The 23,347-nt window shown below is 44.2% G+C and overlaps 1 protein-coding gene across 1 annotated transcript; it reads left to right on the forward strand.

The window, feature by feature from the left end:
• Positions 1 to 825: 825 nt before the first annotated feature.
• On the forward strand, positions 826 to 22,764 carry YBX3 (Y-box binding protein 3). Its single transcript, XM_080634326.1, has 9 exons — positions 826 to 1,206; positions 4,921 to 4,984; positions 6,694 to 6,727; positions 12,067 to 12,156; positions 12,862 to 12,984; positions 17,449 to 17,543; positions 20,822 to 20,993; positions 21,585 to 21,685; positions 22,099 to 22,764. The coding sequence occupies exons 1-8, from the start codon at positions 933 to 935 to the stop codon at positions 21,648 to 21,650; spliced, it is 918 nt and encodes a 305-aa protein (XP_080490452.1). The 5' UTR covers positions 826 to 932; the 3' UTR covers positions 21,651 to 21,685; positions 22,099 to 22,764.
• Positions 22,765 to 23,347: the final 583 nt, after the last annotated feature.

Consider the following 23,347-nt stretch of genomic DNA (forward strand, 5'->3'; position numbering starts at 1 on the left):
CTGCCTCCATCCTCCTTTCAGGTAGTTGTAGAGAGTGATAAGGTTCCCCCAGAGCCTTCTCTTCTCCAGACTAAACACACACACACACACACACACACACACACCCCCACACACACACACCAGGTCCCTCAGCCGTTCCCCATCACACTTGTGCTCCAGACCCTTCACCAGCTCCGTTGCCCTTCTCTGGACCCGCTCCAGCACCTCAATATCTCTCTTGTAGTGAGGGACCCAGAACTGAACACAGGATTCGAGGTGCGGCCTCACCAGTGCCCAGTACGGGGGGATGATCAGTGCCCTGCGCAGCAGTGACGCTGCCAATGCATCCCCGCTCACCAGCACGCGTCTGTCCCCCACAAGACGCTCACTGCTGCACCCACCCCACCCGGCTGCTTGTCCCCGCGCACCAACATCATCGCCCGGCCCCGCAGCTCCACGTATGTGCGGGCCCGACCGAGAGCTCGGCCGCTCCGAGCCCCCTGTGCGCACGGCGGCAGGGGCACGCCAGTGTGTGCCCACGGGCGGGCAGGCGCGGAGCTCGGTTCCACTCCGTCCCCACGCACGTCCACTCAATCTTGTGTACACAGGCGGCCACGTATATACCCGCAGAGACACTCACCTATCTATTGCCATGCCATGCCATGCCATGCCATGCCATGCCATGCCGTGCCATGCCGTGCCATGCCGTGCCATGCCGTGCCATGCCGTGCCATGCCGTGCCGTGCCATGCCATGCCGCGCGTCCCGCTCGCTGTCGGCGCGGTCCCTTTAAATGCTAATGAGGCGGTGCGAGTGCCGGCGCCAGCCCCCGCTGACTGTGTTAAAACTTCGGCGGGGCCATTTTGGGGGCAGTAAGACCCAGCGCGGGCCTGAGGGACGCCGACCGGCCCGCCGCGCACCCGCCTGCCATACACCGCCCGCCTGTCAGCCACCATGAGCGAGGCGGCGGAGACCAGCACCGCCAGCACGGCACCCGCCACGGCCACCACCACGACTGCAGCCGCCGCTCCTCCGGCCGGAGCCCCTGCGCCGCCGTCGCCCGCCGCCCCGGACGTCAAGCCCAAGAGCCCAGTCAGCACCGCCGCGCCGGGCGCGGCTGTTGGTGAGGCGGCCCCCGGCGCTGCTGCTGCTGCTGCTGCTGCTGCTGCTGCCGCCGCCGCTGCTGCCACCACAACTGCCGCGGCCGAGACGGAGAAGAAAGTGCTGGGTGAGTGACGGGCCGTGCTCCCAACTTCCCGGGGCACCTGCGGCAGGAGCGGGGGGGACATACGGCACATGGCTGCCTCCAGGGGCCCAGCCCGGCTTCCCCCCCGCCGGCTCCCCCCGCGGCTGTGAGTCAGGCAGCGCTCGGGGGAGGCGGCCGTGCCTCCTCCTCTTCCCACCCGGCCGGGGGGGCCGAGCGGCGCCTGTCCGGGACGCCAGCTCCAAGTTGGGCGGTAGCACCTGTGTGCAGCGGCGGCGGCGCACCCGGCCCGCCCGGCCCCGCGGAAGAGCCGGGGTCCGTCTCCCCGCCGATGCTCTGGTGCTGGGAGGGGATAGCGAGTGAAGTGCAGCCATGCTGATGGGCTCCCCGGCACCTGCTGCGGGCCCCGTGCCCTGCTGGGGCATCTCCCCGTGGACGGGGCTGCTGGCAAACTCTGTGTGACTCCCCTTCGGGCTTTGCACAACTTCTGTATGTGTCAAGAGTCCTGCTATAGTGATGCTTCTAGATTTAGTGGTTGGTTTGGGGGGGAAGGTATTGGTGGGGTTTTTTTCGTTTTTTGTTTTTCTCTCGGTTTTTACTTTATCAGTAAAGGGTAAGCCATAATGTCAAGTTGCCATCTCTGTGCTCAAGCCTAGTGCATAGCTAATGCAGTGGTTTTTCTCCATTGTGATTAAACAGGATCAACCTGTTGAAAGGAACAGTACTTCAATCTGCAGTGGAAATAGGGATTTAGTGTTGATAACTGTGTAAGACTTTAGTAAGAGCAAAGTTGAGGCTGACTACTAGTGCAGAGTCCTGAGCTTCATAAAGAAAGACAGCATCTTCCCTTCTGAAAGGAAAGACTGAGGTCTTACTGCAGCAGACAGAGGAGCCAGGTAAAGGATTTCTCTGCAGCTCAGGTAGGAGGGATTCAAGCAAAAGAGAAATTGGAGGTACAGTTCATGTTTTTCCCTGCTCTGTTATCAGATTTGTTGGTAATCAGTCAAGGCACATCCTGTCATATCTGTTAGTGTGTCTGTCTGCTTCTGGCCTTAACATGGCTTGTTCCACTCTTGGTAATGTTTTTATCTTGTTCACCTGTTGCTATTGCTTGGGGCTGGGGAGAAGCAGAGGCGCAAATGCCTTTCCTAGTCTGGCAGGGAAAAGAAAATTGCCATGGTGTTGGTTTTGCACGCTGGCCTTATGCTGGGCAAGCTTTCTATCAGGAGCTCTAAGGAAAATGATCATTGATAATGCTAATTAAAAATAAACTTATATTCAAGTCCACCTCAAATGTCAGTGTTAATGGTCTTGTAAGAAGAGACTTAAGTGAATATAATTACAAAGATTCCATTAGACACAAGGTCTAACTAATGCTTGCCCAGGGCATCCAAATGTCTGACTGAGGAATAAGGATAAAGGTTAGTCAACTTTCTACTCTCTTGGTCATAGGAAACTTTGGCTTTCTCTGTCAAAACTAATGAAAAGGCTATTTTGTCATGGATAGGTTGCTTCTCCTGATAGCATCAGAGTACAGCATTTTGTAGAAATATGTGGGCTTTCACTTGCTGGTGGGATAGGAGCGATCACATCACCTACCTTCTCTGACACGTGTGTAAAACTGGTTATGGCTTCCTCTAGGCTTGCCCTCCTCCTTTCCTCATCTCCCTGATATGACAACTCAGGTTTAACAATGTTAACAATGGCTACACCACGGCCACGTGGATGTTGGGTGCCATGCTGTTGTGTCTGATGTTCTTTTCCCCCTTAAGGTGATGCTTGAGGGAGACTAAGACTGGTGTGGGTAGGGAATGGTATCTCTCCAGAACACTGTTTTAGGGAATCTGTTGGACACTCCCCTGATATCTACCAGCCTGTGCAAAGGAGCAAGTGTTGCTTTGAAGCTGTGTGCATGGACATCTGCTTAGCAGCAGCCATCTGGCCACATAGTGTGAGTTTTATTTTCCCTTCTTCCAGCATTCTTACTCCTCTGAGGATTTTTGTCAGGCTTCCTAGGCTTCTTGCCCTCTTCCTAATCTGATTGAAACAGGCTAACAGATTCAATAGCTATTTAGTGGGGGAGGGAAAGGATGGTGGTGGGGGAATCAGTGGTATTAGCCTTGTTTCTTAAAGCAGGCTAAAACCTGAATGTGCCATTGGCACCTGTTTCTGGGCCTTCCCCCCTGCCTTTCCTCCCATGTTGAGCTTAGTGTGGTGAGCTCTTGCATGTAGCCTGTGTGGTAGCAATAAGTGGATGTAGTGATGTCCCCATTAAACTAAACATAAAAGCACAACTATATCTGTTGATGCTCAAGACTGTTGTGTGAAAAATCAGTGCTAGGCAGTGAATCTCTGTGAACAAGCAGTGTTGGGAATGGATGCTGTACTAGGTAGAGCCCTTTAGTAACTGTTTCAGTCTTAACATGATTTTGCTGATTCTCAATACAAACATTTTCTACTAAAAAAATGTATTGAAGATCAAAACCTTCACTTCTAAAAGTGCAGTGAGTAATGGCCTGTTATTAGCTTCAATAACAGCAACAGTACTACAATGGACTACTATCAGCAAACATTCCTGCTTTAGTTCTGTGTTTGGGGAAGGAGGAAGAGGTTGCTTTTCTTGTCTGTCAGAGGGCTACATATGAATGCCAAGGCTGCATGAGACCATGGTCTCACAGGAGATGACACACTCTCACTAGGAGATGACACAGTCTGGCTGTGTCATCTCCTAGTGGATGTGTAGGGAATAATGCAGGTGTAGAGCAGATGGTGGTACCTATTTGTAGTGTGTTTGAGGTTTTTTTTTTAACAAGACAAGCAGTCATCTGTAGGTGACTAGACCCTTTTCAAATAAGTACTGTGTAGATTACTTAGTTGTGATCATGCTGTGTGATAAGTAACATCTATTAAGTCTAAGACCCAAAAGTCTCCCTTTCCTACAGGTTTGAAAAGTACAAGTTTGTGGTCTCCACCCAGTTGCTGAGAGGGAAGGAGAGGTTGAACCACCTCCATCGCTGTTGAGTTCCTCCCACATGTTCCTGTATTTTGGAGGAACAGGTTTCGCCAGGTCCTGTAAGACACTGCAGTCTGGTTTCTAAGCAAGATGCTGTTTTGGTGTTGAGACAGGAGCTTGTCTTGATCCTAGAAGCCTTGGAACATAAAGTTGGTCAGTTTGTAACTGGTAAATCACAGAAGATCTCTAAAAGTAGAAATATTAAACACACATACACACACAAAAAAAAAAAAAAAAAAAGCCCCCAAAACACCACAAACAAAAATAAGCTTGCCCCAGAAACTTCTTATGGGGTCTTGTTTAGTTAGAGTGATGTTGGCCAGTTCTGGTTTCTAAGGAAGAAAGAAAAAGTAACTGAGTCAAAGAGAGGACTTTTAAACAACTGTCTATTTAATGACTAGCTACTAAGCTAAAGAGAACTGATGATTTTCAGCATCCGTGCCCATTTCTGGCGTAAGAAATGAAAAAAGGAGATGGATGCCCAATTCTGAAAATGGAACTGGACTTCATTCTAGATGTTGTGTGGTAAACTCTTGGCTGAAGAACAGCATATTAAAACAATCTTGTGTTAGTATAAACTGAAGTGGGAGATAAAGGCAGGCTTTGAGTGTTAAGGTAACAGGCTAGGTCTGGTTTTGACTTCAGGAGCACATATGAAAGTATTTTTGTAACATTCTTGTACTTTCTTATGTTTTAGAGTAACTTCTTTAACTTTTTCTTTCCAGCCACCAAAGTTCTTGGCACAGTCAAGTGGTTCAATGTCAGAAATGGATACGGCTTTATCAACAGGTAAGTTTAGATTATGATAGTACAGTATAAATATGACTAAGAGTCATGGTACAGATAATATGCCATGCTTTTAATAATTGCAGCAGAGACCTGAAGACCCGACTACAACAAGTTCATGCTGTTGATAACCAGGTTTGGCCAGGCATTCAGTTGACTCTGTCTCAGGGACCCCCCCTGCTTCCCTGTCAGAGGTTGTGTGTCTCAGGAGAAAACAGAGGGTCAAACCCATTACAGATTTGGTCTGTTACTTGTTTCTCATTATTAATTGTACTACACCTTTAATGACTGTATGCTTTTCGTGACTGCCTGTCTTTTTTTAAAGGTGCAAGAAAAGTTGTAGGATGAGGGAAATACTTTTTGGATAGAAGTTCAACTGTTAACTGATTGGTCAAAATACCTACTGTAAATACACATTGAGATTCTCTAATACCATCTAACTGAAGATGTTCCATGTCTGGATTCACAGAAATTGTCTTTTGGTTTTTTGTCCTTCTCTGATCACAAATGAAACTCTGAATGGCATCAATAAATAGCTATTAGTGATACTGACCACACTCCAACCTTAGATGCACAAGACCCATACTTCCAAGTTACTGGAGGAAACTCTGGCTTTTAAGGCTGGAATCTCTGTGGGTTTGCGAAGCTTTAAAATGTCTTGTGTGCTTTATGAAAAATGAAGCTACTGTATGGGGAATGCTTGTCTTGCAAAAGACATACCTGGTTGAGTTATTTTATCCTACAAGTCCTTGAACCTACTTACACAGCAGATAGGTTTTGGTGAGTTGGACAGTGTAGAAGGGGGCAGAAGAGCCTGTTTCATGGATTTGAAGCCAGTTCTGGTACAGTATTAATGCCGGTCTCTAGAGACTACTCTCCAGTGTTATGTAAGCTTAAAGAAAAGCGTGAATGACAAAGTACTCTTTAAGTCTTTTGTAGCAGTTGATGTGAGAGTCTTCAGCTGGATATGGTGTAATAATCTATTAGCTTTCTTCCTAAACCGAACTCTGCTGTTAGTTCAGTCCAGTGCAACAAGTTTTGGATTATGCATTATTTTCAAAAACTCTTTAACCCTTTTGTGCCCTCTGCAGAGAAGGAGTTGAGAGAACAAGTGATGGGGTCTTTCTGTTGCATGGGAACACGGAATTGAGGTCTTAGACCTATGTTCATGTTTTGCATGTGGAAGCTTGAACTGGCTGGCCTAATCCTGACAACCTCACATTCATGTCTGGGTCCCCCTTCAATGGACTCTCCTGACATCTCTTGTGCATGGTTACTTTGCGTAGCACTGAAAGGAGAGCTCTTTTGACAGCTGTGGCCAGTCCTGTTGATAGTCTTGCTTGACCTCTGGGATAACAGCTCATATTGCAGCCCCTGTGGAAGTTTTTTTTTGGGGGGTGGAATATAGTTAAAAGTGAGCAGTCCAGTCATTAACTCCATCCAGTGTCAAAACAAAATACTGAGTGCTTGCCAGGTTACAGAGAACCTCCCTGTCCCCTCACCCTTCTGAAGGCTGGGGAGACCTTTCTGCTGCCAAGCATATGACCCTGAAAAATCAGAGCGGGGTCTTGGTAGTGTAGACTTAACAGAACGTATGGCATCCAGGAGATGTACTACAGGGTGGGGGAAGGAGGACTTCACTTGTGGAGTCAGGGATTTCTATTTAAGTCTCTCAGTCTAAACTCTTACAATTTCTCACTTTCTGTTCACAGAAATGATACCAAAGAAGATGTGTTTGTTCATCAGGTAAGACAGCAGTAATTGTACTCAGATGTGTGCTGTGATAGGTTTTTCAGGCAGCTTCCTGGAACAGCTGCACAACCTTGCTGAACATGCGTTTTGAAGTTTTCAGGGAGGAATATTAGGGTATGTTTTCTTCTCTCTAGAGTTATAATTGAAGGAGTAGGTATTATAACTTCATGGTTTTTGTCTGCACTTATTTAAACACTAGAGGGTTTGGTTTTTGGAGGGTTTTTGTTTTGGTGTCGTTTTGTTTGGTTGTCCCTCCCCTGGGGAAATGACTCCTGTTTTGTAAATACGTTGTTACTTGTTGTCTGTGTCCCATCCCTCCCTCTCCATTTCCTCATGTTCCTCGTCTTCTGTTTCTTCCTACCCTTAGTTTGCAGGTCTGTTGTCTGCCCTCTGTGGTATTGGAGAGAAAGTGATCTAGTCTGGCTCTTGACCAGCCTGGGTTGCCATCAGCTGTTGCTGCACAAGGCAGCTGCTTTTAGGAAGAGGAGGAGGAAGGCTGTGTGCCAAAGTGTGTCAGTTTAGAGGGAGGTTGCTCAGCAGCTTGTCATTGGTTAACTTCCCTTGAGCTGTCAGTAGGCTGTTCTGTGTTTATCCTGTCAGCTTGCATGCGACTAGTGAAAAGACAGAGGATGCTGTTTCTCTGCTGATGTAAACTGGCTAGTTGGCGTAGATCTAGTTTTGCGTCTGAGACTTTTACTTCGCCAGTACATGAAATGCTGCCCCTGGAGCTTGTCCCATATGAAATATATGCAGACCTGTGTGATCCTTAAAAGAATGAGCTTTCCTTTAAGGTGTATGTGGCAGTATTTCCATCAGATGTAACCAGGAATCTTGCACTCGTAGTTGGTCACAAAGCATGAGGGTATGTTTGATGCATATGCTGGTCAGCACTGAGAGTTAGTTTAGTTCCTGTGGGATCATGACTAAATAGCCTGTGATAACCTTCTCTGGGTCAGGGACTGTATAGCATATATGTACTATATATTATCCAAAACTAGATGAAGCTGGAAGGGATTAAGTCTAGTGCCTTAATGAGTAAAGATGGTATTGGAAAATATGTGCAAGTACGTATTCCTGGTTCAGTTGGTGGACTTGGGATCAAGAGTTCTCAATGCATGCACTGATCTCTAATGGGCTCTCTACTTCCCTGATAGCTGTGTGCGTGGCAGTACTGCTGCTGCATCTGTGCACTGATGGGAACATGTCCAGAGGAGGGTGAGGAAAGTTCTAGTAACAGAAACATGTTCTGGGTAGGCAGCACCGTGAAACTAACTTGAAAACAAACAAGATCTCCTTCAGACCTGTGGAAAGATATCCTGGAAAATGGCTGTTGTGCTTATGACACAGGCAACATGGATCAGTGTTATTCTGCTTGGGAAGACTGCCTGCAGAGACCCAAACAGTGGAGGTCAGCAGCAGGCTAGTACTACCTGTACTGTTTTGTCCTTCAGCGGTAGAAATTATCCACCTAAATGTAAACTGGTCTGTGTGGGGAAAGGAGGGATGATGACTCGTTTCCCCATCTCCTGTGGATGAAATCCTCTTGGAGTGAGCGCTGAGCAAAACTGGCTTGACATTTCGGAAATACCACATTACATGCAAGCCTGCATCTGATTAACTCTCTTGGTGGGCTCCTTATGGCAAAGTAGATGCTTCCAGCTCTGGCCTGGGTTGGCTGCAATGGGATTTTCCTCAGCTCTTCCATATCGAGCTGCTCCTTTATGTGAATGTGCTCATAGCTAGAGTTTCTGATTGTGGCTGTTTGCTTATGCCATGGATTTGCCTCTCTCACCAAAGGTCCTGCTGCTTTGAGCTCCCTTGCCAGGGTTAGTGCTGGTTTTGCCCCTCCTCCCCACACTCTTCCCAGGAGGGGCTGGATTACATACCTAATCCCTTCAGAATAAGGCTGACCTAGTTGAATGGATCCAGCCTCCTCCCTGCCTCCCCTGCACACATCCGCAGTGGTAGAGAACAGGCTGATCTCATGATTGGAATGGGGGGTTAACGCTCAGTGTCTGGCTATTGGATGCTATTTATAAACCTAGTACAGATTAAAATGCTTTTCTCTTTAGGGCATGCATGGATTGCTTTGAATTAACCCTTTGTCTTGCGGGGGACCCAAGCAGTGTTTTGGGGAAGGGCAGTTCTTCACCTTCTCTGTCCTGCTTGCACCCTTGTCTGATTGGTCTGTGCAAGGTGCTGTGCAGGGCACTCTGTCAGTTAGAGGTGCTCTGAGCAGTAGGGATCAGTTCACCTGGTGGGGTGGCTTGTGTCTAAGGGAGAGGAGGATCTTGCAGTTTAACACCATTAAAAGTGTCAGTAGCCAGAGAAGTCCAACTTAAGTAGGCATAGTTTTAATCAACAAGCAGTGAGGAGGAATAATGTCTTCTGCTGCACAGAATTCACTGGATTGTATTTGTCACGCACAGTAACTGGTGTAACAAATGTTGGCTATTGCTGTGGCAATGCTGGATGTGCACATGATATGGGGGTAGGAGGATATGGAAAGAACTCTTCTAAGCAAAATACTGAACTAGCTCTGAAGGCTTTCATGGCTGTTCATCAGTGTTCCCTTGGGAAGGGAAAGGCTTTGTCTTAATTGTTGAGGTCTGTCTGTGTTAACACAAGACATCTGTCTTTTGAATCAAAGAACTAGGAGCCTGCAGGAAACAGTAATGGGGAGAATAGGGTTCTCTCCCTTCTGGATATACAGAGTAAAAGTCTTCTCATCAAGCTTAGAGCTTGGGCTTATTAGAGGCTTATTTCAGCAATGTTTACCTGCAGCTGAAGTAGTAAGCAGTAAAGCTGTATAGTTTCTGTTCTGAAGTCTAGGATTTACTCAAAATTGGTTTTGTTTGCCTTTATGAAACAAACCGCAGCCTGCTGTGTAGCAGCCTCTATCTCTGGCTGGCAGGTTAGTCAGTTGCAAACCTGAATTTCTGAAGTTTCCATCCATAAACTTGGAATGGAATGTGTGGAATCCTATTGAATTCATCTTCTGTTACCCTTCTTGGAGGATGTTTGAGAAGCTTCATTAGTCTGAAGTACACCCTCTGTTGAATAATCTGCTAGTCCTTTTTTCCTCTGCACTTAGAAGGAAGGCGAAGGAGTTCTGAAATACAGGTTGTTGACATCTATCATGTGCAGAGCACAAGTCTTAAGAATTTGAGGCAGTTTCTTAGTGCAAGTGGTAGTGAAAGAATAGAACCCTTACTCTACAGTGAAGATAATCACTATTAGTATACAGCAGTTATGGAAAAGGCATCAATTCCAGCTGATTTTTAGACATGGGGCAGTTACACTGGTAGGTCAGCAGAAAGCAGACAAAGCTGTCTCAGCTGATGGTGGGAGTCTCTGCTTGCTAAAGTAGTGCCCAAAAGAACTCGCTTGAGCAGCTCATTCTCGTATCAACAACACACCCTCACCCCCATCCCAAACCAACAATCTCATGGGTTATTCTTGCTTTGATAGCAATAATATGTATGCGCTTGCATTCTTCCTTAAGCCTTTTAGAGACACTGCGGGATACAGGGAAAGGTGTGACTGGATGTAGGGCTGGAAGAGCATGCTGGCCTGTTGCTGAATAGTCCCCCTTTGTGCAACAATGAGAATACTTTTCCTAAACTGGTCAAGCTCAACTTCAAACTGATTAGAATTTTTTTTCCTTCAGTGGGAAAACATTTTTGGGCTGTTGTTGACTCAATAAATATAGTTGCCATGCACAGACAACAGTTAGGCTGGTCTTCATTCTGCCTGTTTTCGTTGAACTGCAAACAGATGTGACAATTCTGTTTCTGCTCTGCATCCAGTTTCTTAAAACAGAGGAAATGTATTGTCATATGCTTCTAGGTACTAGATCTGCATCTGCCTCCTTTATGCTAACAAAGGATACTTAGGTTATTAAAGACCAGCTCGCTTTAAGAGAACTTTAGTAAAAAGCAGGCTGCTAGATTAGCTTCCGTGTGTGTGGTTTGTTTTTTTTGTTTGGGTTTCTTCTCCCCGGCCTCTTCCAGTTTGTGTACCCTTATCTAACAAACAGATAGTAGGCTTGTCCTTCTAACTGCCTTCTGTGGAATCCTAGAAATACTCCTCAGAGTGAAAAGCATCTGTAGTTGACAGACTGAAAATTACTTCAGGAGGTTTGAGTGTTCCTGGGATTTTGAGGAGGTTTTCAACCATTTTACTATTAGTAACATTGGCTTTGGATTATTTTGGAGTTTGTCATGGTGACTCTGTCTTCTTGTACTATTCCTGTGTTCTTCAGGGACTTGCCTAATTTTTGGGGGTCTCTCTTGCAGTGCCTAGGTAAAACTCTTATTTATGTTACACTAAAGTTACAGTAATTCTACTCTAGTTTATGAGTTGCCCTGATACCTTACAGTTAATGGCATCATCTACAAAAATGCTCCTGCTCTTAAGTTTTCTATAGATGGTGTACAGGTCTCCTAGTGATAATGAAGGCATGGGACACACTGCTAGAGCTGCCTTGGTACAGGCAGTTGGAGATCAGGCACTGCATGTGAACATTGTTCATACAGAAATATGTGCTGATCTGGATCTTTAGTGGGGCTGAAAAAGGGGATCCTGAGGCAACAGCCAGTTTGTAAACTTGTATGTGTTGAGAAAGGAGTAAACCTTGACTGTGTATCAGAAGGCCTGTGGAATAAAGGAGACATCTCTCAGAGTCACAAAATGGTTTACATTGGAAGGGACCTTAAAGCTCATCCAGTTCCAAACCCCTGCCCAGGTTGCTCCAAGCCCTGTCCAGCCTGGTCTTGGAACACTGCCAGGGATGGGGCAGCCACAGTTTCTCAGGGCAGCCTGTATCAGTGGCTCACCACCATCACAGGGAGGAACTTCCAAAGATCTAATCTAAATCTATCCTCTGTCAGTTTAAAGCCATTTACCCTTGTCCTGTGCCTACATACCTTTGCAAAAAGCCCCTCTCCAGATTTCCTGTAGGCCTCTTTTAAGTATTGAGAGCTGCTCTAAGGCCTGCCTTCTGAGCCTTCTCTTCCCCAGGCTGAACACTCTAAGCCTGTCTTCATAGGAGAGGTGCTCCAGCCCTCTGACCATCTTTGATCATACTCAACTAGCAGACTGTATCTAATAATTTCATAAGTTTCATGTTTCTCATTAAATCTGTATCTAGTAAAGCTTATGTAAGAAGATCAGTAGCATTTATATGTTTAAAATATCTTGGTGTGGTGACTGATTTGATGCATAGAGTTGCGACTGTAGCGAAAGAATACTGCCCTTCCCTCATTTAGAGGGCTACGAACGTGTAGGATAAGATGAAATAGTACCTTTTTCTCTATCTTCTTTCTTTAAAGACAGCAATAAAGAAAAACAACCCACGGAAATACCTGCGTAGTGTTGGGGATGGAGAGACTGTAGAATTTGATGTGGTTGAAGGAGAGAAGGTAAGAGATAATGGGGACTTTGTGGTGTAGTCCAACAGAGGTAACATCACTGTAGTAAAGAGTTACACAGTTATGATTCTGTGTATCTGGTGGGTTTTTTTGTCTAATGCGTTAATCCCTGGGGTGGGTGGCATTCATATAGCTTTTCTGTGGAAGATCCGTATTTAAAGGCTTCATTAAGCAATGCTTTTAGATATGTATCAAAAATTCTTTATAATATGCTAGGGCTTCTAGAATCTGTAATTTTCATTTCATAGAACATTTGAAGCTTGCAGCCTGCCCAGTAAACATTAACTAAGGAATATATTACCCTGAAGAATTTGTCTTGGTATCTGGTAGCTTAATAACTGTAAGAACCTTAAAGGTTTTTGTGTTTCTACTTTCTCAAATGCTTTTTGAGTTTTCTGTTTTGGGTTGTTTGTTTTTTTTTTGTTTGTTTTTTTTTTTTTTTTTTTTTTTTTGAGTGGTTAGTTTTCCTTTTGGTTTGCTTGTTTGCTTTTAAGTTCTTTATTTTTCTTCTTAATTCAGCCTGCCTGATAAGGTCTTAATTCTGATAACTCTTGGTTACGGGTTGAGGATAACAAACTTGCTTTTGCCCTGTGTGGAAGGAAGGAATCTCTGATGCTTGGAACTGTTTCATCTTCTCCCTGTAGCTGGCTCTTATTTTCTCACACCATCTTGATTGACTTTCTTTTGGCCTTTCAGGGTGCAGAGGCAGCTAATGTCACTGGTCCAGATGGAGTCCCTGTAGAAGGCAGCCGCTATGCTGCAGACCGACGCCGCTATCGCCGTGGCTATTTTGGCCGACGCCGTGGACCACCTCGAAGTGTAAGTCTAATTTCTGCAGTGGTGGTCATCCCACCTCCTCAGTAGTCTTGCTACAGGTTCAGCACTGCCATATAGTAAACAGTTAATGTTTAAGAAAGTTGTGAGTTTTCTGAGGTAGTAATCTGGGTTCCTCCTTTGTTGATGCTGATAATGATATTTTCTACTTTTGGGTATCCTGTAGGCCTTTCCTTGGCATATCTTTGTAAAATTGTGCTAAAAGCATTCCTTTGGGTGTCAAAGTGTCTGTTTGTGTTGAAGAATAAACACAAAGGAGTAAGACACAGAAGTGGTTCACCATGCCCTTTACCTGCAGCAAAGAAAAGTATTTATATTACTCTTAAGTAGTATAACCATAACTTGGAAAGGGCTACTTGGAAAATGGGATTTGTTTAAAAGCTTGTCACTTTTGTATAATGTGGTAGTAGTCTGACCATCTAGTTGAAACCTTCATGTATCATCCCTTTATAGACTTATGCCTACAGTGTAAAGATAAAGCCTTTTATTTTTTCTTCAGACTAGCTACACCACTATTCATAACATCTGCAACTCTCCCAGAAGCAGCTTCCCTTCAGGTTTTTGCAGAGGGAGAAGTATGAGCTCTACACAGCTGTAGTTCTAGCAGTTACTACTCCTATGCACATTATGCTTATGCTAAATTTGTGTCTGGAACAATCCAACAAACTGGAACATACCCCAGGCTTGATTATCTGTTCTTTAATAGTTGAGTCTGTGATCATCACTTGCAGAAATAGGTGACTGATCCAATAGGAAAGCCCTGGTGGAAGTCTGCCCAAGCAACACAACCATCTTCTTATCTTGCTCTGCAGAGTTGACAGTAAGGGAGCAAATGGAACAAACGTTGTCATAGAATCAGAGAATAGAATCAGCTTGGTTGGAAAAGACCTTTAAGATCCTCAAGTCCAACTGTTCCCCAGCACTGCCAAGGCCACCACTAAACAATACCTCTGAAGGCCTCATCTCCACAGTTTGTGAACACTTCCAGAGATGGTGACTACACCACTGCCCTGGGCAGCCTGTTCCAATGCCTGAGCACCCTCTCAGTGAAGAAATTGTTCCTCATATCCAGTCTAAACCTCCTCTGGTGCAGCTTGAGGCCATTTCTTCTTGTCCTATTGCTTGTTATCTGAGAGAAGATACTGATCTACCTTTCAGGTAGTTGTAGAGTGTGATAAGGTCTCCCTTAAGCCTTCTCTTCTCCAGAATAAACACCCCCAGTTCCCTCAGCTGTTCCTCATCAGACTTGTGCTCCAGACCCTTCACCAGCTCTGTTGCTCTTCTCTGGACCTGCTCCAGCACCTCAATGTCTCTCTTGTAGTGAGGGGCCCAGAACTCAACATAGGATTTGAGGTGCAGCCTCACCAGTGCTCAGTACAGGGGGATGATCACTGCCCTGGTCCTGCTGGCCACACTTTTTGTTTCTGTTTCCTTTTGATCTACTGAGATTAAAATTTCCCTCAGCTGTCTTTATTGAGGGACTATAGCAGGGACTGTGAAGGGCTGGGCAGGAGCTATCCCTGAAATTGTCCTAGTGTAGGTGAGTGAAACCACTCAAACTTGTGCAGATATTTTTGTTATCCTCTGTGTGCTTGCTTTGGTAGATCAGCTGAGAGTAGAATGAATCCTCATCTCAGGCTAGCAGTACTTCCTTTCAGAGGTCTTTCATTTGCACCAGTTTAACACATTCTTCATATTGAAGCTGTGTGTCTACTGTATCTAGAAAGATGCTTCTTTCCGATAACCTTTTAACAAGGTCTTCTCTTTCCCCTGCCATTCCCATGTGTGTAAAGGGGGAAAAGAGGTAGCAATGTCTGTGAGCCACAGCAGTATGTGTACACTGTTCTGTATGGTCACATTAGTACACGCATTAAGGGTTGTACCCCTCTACTTGAGGAGGTTTTTCTGGCTAACTGTCCTGCTGGATACTTCTGAGGCAAGTTTGAGTTGCTGATGGTATGGTATTCTTGGGCTGTGTTTGAAAGGGTATTTACTTACCTGTAGGTGGCTCTTGCTGCATATCTGAAGGAAAAGGTTTCCATGTACCCAAGCCTGCTGTGCTTAAAGGTCTTCTAGGCTGCAGAGGTGAAAGGTTTTCCTAGAGCTCAGCTGCCCACATCATCAGTCCCGTATTTACTAACAAAAAAAAAAAGTTGAATTTATTGACGTGGCTTTTTGACATGGTGGCCTTCTAGATTTCAAGAACTTTCAATTGATGTCAGCTGGCAAATCCAGTCCAACTTTGTGTAACGCAGTAAGAGTTGTTTTCTCCTTCCTTCCTTCATTACTGGCATGGTTTGAGGTAAACTAATGATGCTATCCTTTGTTTGCCATGCTAGTTCACATGTGCCTATACTTTGTGACTTACGGAGTCTGGTTTTGACCATACTGTGTGATTTTCTCAAGAATGAAGAGAATCCTGGGGAATCCGAGGTATTCACTTGGCTCTAGTGGGAACTGCTTCTGGATTGCTTGGGAAGTTCTGTGCAGAGTAAAGTACTTGTTCATATCAAAAACTTCTTTTCTGTAGTGGATACAATCAAGAGGCTGTGCTCTTCACTAACAACATAGACATTGTGTGGAGTTGTAGTCAGAATGTTAGAACAGAGAATGAATCATGGAATAACCTTGAGAACTAGTAGTACCCTCATGTACATGTTGTGTGTATGACTAATAGAAGAAGCCTCTATACCAATGAGTCAGAAAATAAGCTAAATAGTTTAAAAGTTGTTTTATAGGCTGATGCTGTTTCTTGTAGAGAGGAGACCCAAAAGCATTAATTGTGTTATACAAAACTAGACTGAAGAGATGCAAGAACAAAGAAAGAAATTTGGGGAAGCAGATGCGTAAAAAGCTCATTGTGCTTTAATTAAACAGTTAATGCTTAAAGAAACTTGTATTTGGGGGACAGCAATAAAATTTTGTACCTTTTTAGGTGTTCTCTAACCTTTTTAGGGTTGCTTTGTTAGAAAGAACTTCACTGAGTTGGAAGGTTCCTGTGAAGGAGATTGAGCGAACAGGATTATATGTGTGCTAGATGTGATGTGTGATGCTTTTTTAGGAGTACAGATGTAGCTTTCCTAATAAATAAATCTAAGTTTACTGATAGTAAGTGTAAGATCTCAATGCTCAGGTTCTGTTCTGCATCCATTCTGGTGACTTCTGACAGCATAGTTTTATCCTGGAGCCATACTTCACTTCTGAACAATAGACCTAGGTCAATTGACAGTGTAATGTAATGTGTCAAGTGAGTTTTTGTGCTACTATAGAAGATGTAGAAAACTGCCAGGACTTACAGGCTAAGCAATTCAGTTGCTTTACTGTTTTGTTTTCAACTGATTGTTTAAACCAAACCAATTTAAAATATTGACATAGCAACATTCTGTTCAAGGTAAATAGAAAAAAGTTTGCGTTGGTTTTGAGTAATGCTTCACCAGGTCTAGAGATAGTCCTTTTTATCTGAGATTCCAATGTGGCCCTTTGTAGGGAGGAATGGACTTGAACTTCTGCATGTTTTTAATAGCACAGTCCAATACTGCCTTTTAAAGAGCTCTGCATGTGATGCTGAGTGTCAAGTGCTACAGGAGAGCTTTGGCTGGTAAAAAAAACACTGTTGTATGCCCCTCCCTACAATTAGGTTGGTTGCTGCTTTACTAGCTTCTGGCACGTTGTCCCTCAGAGGAGACCTAGTAGGTATTTGGTTCTGGATTTCTGGCATTGCAGAGCTAGAACTGAGCACTGATGTCTTGTGCTTGCTCAGAAATTCTGGAGAAGAGAAATGGCAACTATGCTGGAACATATTCAGGGTTGTTTTTGTTTTCTGCCCTCTCTTCCCTTTATATCTTGCTGTTCTGTTTTCCTGTTTCCATGCTTTGACAGTCCTCACATGACTAAGAGAGTGAGAGCAGGAGCAGCATTAGTTTCTTGCTTCACAAAAGACAAATCCCAAGACATCTGAATCATGGTTGTCACATACAGTACTGGTAGTGCTATTTGTCATCTTGCTGTTTGCGACACTTCTAACCATCCATCACAGGTCTATTAAATTGTAAAATTACTTAGTACAAAGGGTGCTGATAGAAACAGGACAGATTGGTATTCCAAAGTAGATAGAAGTAGTATAATGCTGTTGTAAGCTTAGAAGTGTGACTTTTGTTTCAGGTTGTGAGTGTCTCTATACTTTTCAACTTCTGTCAGGTGCTGCCTGTTATTATTACGTACTTAGTTGGTGGGAGTTCCTGTGAATATTTAGTTATCCTACTCTTATCTTTGTCCAAATTTAAGCCTTTTGAATATCAGCTGCTTCTTTTTACTTGATCTGTTGGTGCTTTTGTACTGAAACTGGTTTTGTGTTCAGATTCAGATCTTTGGGCTTTATGGTTAATATACTGCCCATGAAGTAAGATAACGCTTCATTTTTGACTGTCTTCTGTTTTCTTTTGGTTATAGGGTGGTGAGGGAGAAATCAAGGATGGGGTCACAGAAGGAGGACAGCTTCATCAACAAGTCCATAGGAATCCTACCTATCGTCCCCGCTATCGCAGGTTTGTACAGTTTCCTTTGCTCATCATTCCTTGGATGCTTTGTGATCTACACAGGCTAATACCTCTGTGGATGCAGCCCAGGCTCTGTTTTGCATTTGATTCGTGTTTGAGTTTTGCTGACTTGGGTTGTTAGGTCCATACAGCAGATAGTGGAAGATTTTTGCCATGGGATGTTGGGGATGATAAAAACTTGGATGAGCTTGGGAGAGACTGGTTGAATACCAGAGAAGAATGCCATTGTAAAGACTGTGAACTCCATCTGGCTCAGGAAATCTCCAGCATGGAAATTAATTGGAGATTTGGATGCTATTTGGGAAGTAGGTTTCCTTGTCCTTATTTTTCCCTGGGGATCCATAGAACTGGCATAAATGGGCACTTAAAGACCCACTAGGCCACTCTTAAGTTCTTAGTTAAGATCTCTTGGAGTTCACATGAACACTGATGTTTTCCAGTGGGAAATACAAAGGAAGTTGCTAAGTCATCTGTTAGTCATACCTTAAACTGGCCAGCGTAGGATTGTTTTCTTTGTTTTCCAGCCTTAGTTCTGACATGACCACTCCAGCTTCCAGCCTCTACACTGAGGGAGCAATTTCACAGCTGAGGAGTTCTGTGCAGTTAAAAAAACTAATGATATCAGTGTGAAATAGTCAACATCTGACTGTCATAGCTTTTTGAGATATTGCCTCACTTGTGGGTTTTCTTCTTGGTGGTTTTGTCTGTTTGGTTTTGTGTGGGTTTTTGTTTTGTTTTGGGTTTTTTGGGGGTTTTTGGGGTTTTGTTTTTTTTTTTTTGTTTAACTGAATTCCTTTAAGTGAAAAAGCTCATTCACTTTCTTCTTGTGACTTGTCACTCATTCTCTGTGATAAAACAAGTCAGATTATTTTTACTGGTGTTGTTCATGAAACATTGTAGCAGGGGCCCCTGCAACATCCTTTTGTCTGGGAGATCTATGGATTTGATGGGTGGACTCTTCAGTGGATGAGGAATGGGTTGGATGGTCACATCCAGAGGGTAGTGGCCAACAACACAGTGTCCTGGTGGAGATTGAATGATGTCAGTACTGATACCAGGACTATTTAATATTTTCATCAACAACATGGACAGTGGGATTGATGCACCCTCAGTAAATTTGCAGATGACACCAAGCTGAGTGGTACAGCTGACATGCCTGAGGGATGGCATGCCATCCAGAGGGATTTGGACAAGCTCAAGTATTGGACCCGTGTGAACCTCATGAGGTTTGACAAGGTCAAGTACAAGATCCTGCATCTGATTTGTGGCAACCCCTAGTATCAGTACAGGCTAGGGGATGAAGGGATTGAAAGCAGCCCTGCTGCGAAGGACTTCGGAGTGCTGATGGGTGAAAAGCTAGGTATGACCCAGCAGTGTGCACTTGCAGTCCAGAAAACCAAATGTATCCTGGGCCACATCAAAAGAAATGTGGCCACCAGGTCGAGGGAAGTGTTTGTGCCCCTCTATTCCACTGTGACAAGACCTCATCTGGAGCACTCTGTACAGTTATGAAGTCCTTAGTATAGGAAAGACATGGGCCACAAAAATGATCAGCTGGATGGCGCACCCCTCCTTATGAGGACAGGCTGAGAGAGTTGTAGTGATTCAGACTGCAGAAGAGAAGCCTCCAGAAAGACCTTATTTTGGCCTTTCAGTGCTTAAAAGAGGCCTATACGAAAGGTGGGGTACTTTTCTGGTAGGGCCTGTAGTGATAGGACACAAGGGGAGATGGTTTTATAGTAAAAGTGGGTAGATTTAGACTAGATTTAGGGAAAATATTTTTTACAATGAGGGTAGTGAAACACCGGGTTGCCCAGAGAGGTGGTAACATTCAAGGTCAGGTTGGGTGTGACTGAGCAATATGGTCCAGTTGAAGGTGTCCCTGCTCATTGAAGGGGAGTTGGACTAGATGAGCTTTGAAGGTGCCTTTGAACTCAAATGAATCTATGATTCTGCTGTCAAGGAGCTGGTTTGTATTAGCCTGCCATTCACTCACTTGCTCCTCCTCATCTTGTCCTTGTTTTTCCATCAGTTAGCTTAAGAGGTTAAGTTCCAACACTGAATTTAGAGAGATGAACTGTGAAATGATGTAATCTTCATTTTTTCCATATGTACTTCTGTTTGAAAACAAAAAGCAAGAGGTAAATAACAGTGCAAGAGCAGCAACAAGCTGAATTTCATAGGAATAGCAAGACTATCCTTGATGGTAATGACTATCTGTTCCATGCATGGTGGATCCATCCTTCTGGATGCTGGGTCTAGAGCTATAAGCCTTCTGTTAAAGTTGTCCTTGTCTAGGATTGTGGGAAGTGGGGTAATACTCATGCTGCTGCTTGTAGGCATCTGAGCTGAATAAATCTGATTCCTCAAAAGCTTCATTAGCATTAGGTAGTCAGGAGTAGCACCATACCAAGCACAATGAGGCACTTGAGCTTTTACATGTTGTGAGTGAATCACAAGCTGGGTAATTTGCCTGTGGCTAATGGGAATTTATGCATTTCTGGTGCATTTTTTCCTGTAAGAGGTATACTATATGAGTAATGAAGGCTTCTGTTTGAGTTAATATAAGTGTTGCTTGTATTTACATGCATTAAATCCAGTAACACTAGTGCTTTTATATTGCATTTCTTTGGAAAAGCTAAACTGGCTTTTGGGACCAGGTAGCTGTGGATTAGCTAAGACAGGTAGTGGAAACTAGACAGTAGGCAGTGACTTTGTCATTCTTGGCTGTATTTTAACAGTTTATGGACATAGCTTGTGTATACTGGAAATGGGATTAAATATTCTTGCATTTCACCTGACTGAAATACATGCTACACTTCCTTACATGATCAAGAGGATCAACTTAAGGCAAAGAGCAAAGATCTAGGAACAGTTTACAGGAGGGATTGAGATTCTTGGGGATTGTACCATGAATAGGGCTGGGCTGGTGTATGGCTATGCCAAGGCTAATTTAGCAGAATCAGTCTGTGTGGCCACTACCGGCTTGTTTCTTCTCCTAGCCAGCAATTCAAGTGACTGAACTACATCTTTATTGTAGGATAGACAGAATATGCTGCTATAGTGTCAACAGTGAAGAAACACCCAGATTGCTTGTGTTTCCCTTCCAACTCTATGCCAGCAAAACTCCAAAGGATTGTTTTGCTATCATTCAAAACTGTTAAAGGTAGTGCTTGGTTAGAGAGGTTTTTTCCAGGCTAAAATCATGATAGTTTAACCTTCTTGAGCTTCTCTCATACTTGACACCTATTTCTCTCCCTGTTCAGAGGGCCCCCGCGTCCACGCCCTGCCCCAGTGGCTGGAGAGGCTGAGAACAAAGAGAACCATCATGAAGCCAATGCTATGAGTCAGCAGCCACTTCGTCGTGGATATAGACGCCCATACAACTACAGGCGTCGACCTCGTCCACCCAACGCTCCAGCTCAGGATGGGAAAGAGGTAAATACACTCCTGGCACAAAGTGGTAGAGACTGAGGTTTTAATGGGGCGAGTGCTCAAGACCTGTCCTGTGGGAGCTGGTGTGCTAAAGGAGTCTGGTCAAGTCTAAAGTGTTGGTAACTGAAGGTATCTGGCCTGTTTCTTGTGATCTTCTTGGAGAATGAGTAGCTTACCTTAAATGGAGTCAGCAGTGGGATAGGGATTGCTTCTGAATAGTTCTTAATTTAGGTCAGACTGTAATAAATGTTTCTGAAGTGGAGAGAAACAGTTGTGTTTTCCAGCTCCCTCAAACCTTCAGTCTGTATGTAGTGCAAGATAGATTTGACAGGTCCAGATCCATTTCCTGAACAGCTTAAACCAGATTAGTTAAGGGAACTGTTGGCAAACACAAATTTTGCCTTAATGACAAGCGACTTTCTCATTCTGTACATACTTGAGGTAGTCCCCTGACAGAACCTGCTGTGTAATACTTAATACTTTCAGAGGATTTATCTTCCTTGATTATTTTCAAACCAGGGTTATGCTACCACTGAACAGAGGAAGCATCAGGAGGTCAGTCTGTGTCTATAATAAAGATTTATTGTGTCTCAGACAAAGGTAGCTGAAACACCTGCTGAAAAACCCGGTCCAGTGACTGAGCAGGGTGGTGCTGATTAAAGTCCGGCTCCCCAGGCACCTTTACCATTCCTCAGGTAAGGAATACAGATGGTTCCTGTTCTCCAGCTGAAGCAGCATGGTGTATACTTGTAGGACTTGGCCTCTGGCTACATCCCTTTATGTGTGATTAGATATTTGTGATAACTTCTGAGAATGCTGTATAGGCAAACCAAAAACAGTTGCTGCTTTTCTCTCCGTTTCCTTTGCCTCTGTAATTGTCACAAAGTACAAGGAAGATGTGTCTGGTCCATACAGCAACAGCATCTGCTGATGAGTTAGTAGTGTTTTGTTTTAGGAAGATACTGTACTCTCAGCTTATGGACAGGATATCCTAGTCATGCTTATCCTTTCTTTCTGTGATAATTCCTTCTCTACCTGACATCCCATCTGTTCACCAGGAAGAGGAAACTTAAACTGCACTGTTGTTTTCAATTTGGCTCTTCAACAGGTGTCCTAAAATACGACTCAAAAGTTACACCAAAGAAACACACAAAGCAATAAATTGTCAACAGTGATGACGAAAGCAAAGATTTGACCCGTTGGAACTTAAACATGTACCAGCAGCTGAGACCCAGGGAACACCTGTAAGAGATGCGTGAAGGAAGGACAAGAGAGCAAGATCTAGACAGAGCACCCTCCCCAGTTTCAGTAACAACCCTGGGTTTTGGTGGTTTTGTTTTAAATTTCACTGTTTCGCTAGTATTGAATTTTTCAATTATTCTTTTGGTATCAAACTGAAAAGGGGAAAGAGGGGAAAAAAAAAAACCCCAACCAAAGAACTGAAATTGAGATAAAAGCTGCTTTTTTTTTTTTTTTTTTTTTAATTGGATGCTGGTGCTGAACCTCCCAGGTGTGATGAGGTTTTTCTTTTTTCTGTGCCAGTCCTGATCACTGCAGGACAGGGGGAGGAGAAACTTGCGCTTTCCTTTGTAAGATCTATTTGAAACTGTACAGCATGGGTGACGTTCCTCACAAATAAAAGTGACAACTACAGAACAGTCTGGGTTTAGTATGTTTTTCACATTTACTTTTGAAATAGTTTAATGATTTTAATCTTGCTGCTTCAGCCTTTCTATGTGAAAATGAGAGCTGCCTGTTTAGTGTGTGTTGATGAATCTTGTCTGAAACCATGCTGAAGGATACATGTGCAAGGACATGGCTAGGCTGCGTGGATCTACTTCAAGCCAAAACAACTTCTGCAGAGAATTTATGCAACAGAACTATACCCTATGCTGTCCTCTCTGCTTTTCTGGCTCAAATGGTGTTAATGGTTGGGTTTTTCTGTTACCATGTTGTGGCAGGAGTTTGGGGGCTTTGGAGTGGGTTGCTGGGATGTTGTTTTTCCCTATCTGTTTTCTAGGCTTTTTGTGTTCTTTAAACAGTGGAATACAATCTTTGAGACTCCTCTGCTCAGAAAGACAAAGTAGGCTTAGTAACTGCCACTCTATTCAAGCTTCTGTTCCAGATAATGACAATGTTTTACTAGCCTCTCGGCTTTTCCTTGTTTACAACTGGTAAAATCCTCTTTGTTAAGGAGCAAGGTACTTTAAAAATGTGTGTGGCTTTCTAATGTCCCTCCTGAAAACTTGGATGCCTTGCAAGTGTTATCAGTCTACTTCCAGCTGTTGAATACGGGTGTGTGTATTCAGCTATCTTGTTGTGTCCTTCAGTCTCTAGTCCACTGCTTCTCACGCTCC

Source organism: Psittacula echo (assembly GCF_963264785.1).
Source record: "Psittacula echo genome assembly, chromosome: 1".
NCBI lineage: Eukaryota > Metazoa > Chordata > Aves > Psittaciformes > Psittacidae > Psittacula > Psittacula echo.

What these genes read in the sequence shown, in the direction of transcription:
- YBX3 (XM_080634326.1), top strand. Translation starts at nt 933, where the DNA reads ATGAGCGAGGCGGCGGAGACCAGCACCGCCAGCACGGCACCCGCCACG. An exon ending in GACGGAGAAGAAAGTGCTGG is followed by an intron (nt 1,207 to 4,920) that starts GTGAGTGACGGG and finishes TTTTCTTTCCAG; the next exon opens with CCACCAAAGTTCTTGGCACA. An exon ending in GCCGTGGACCACCTCGAAGT is followed by an intron (nt 12,985 to 17,448) that starts GTAAGTCTAATT and finishes TTTTGGTTATAG; the next exon opens with GGTGGTGAGGGAGAAATCAA.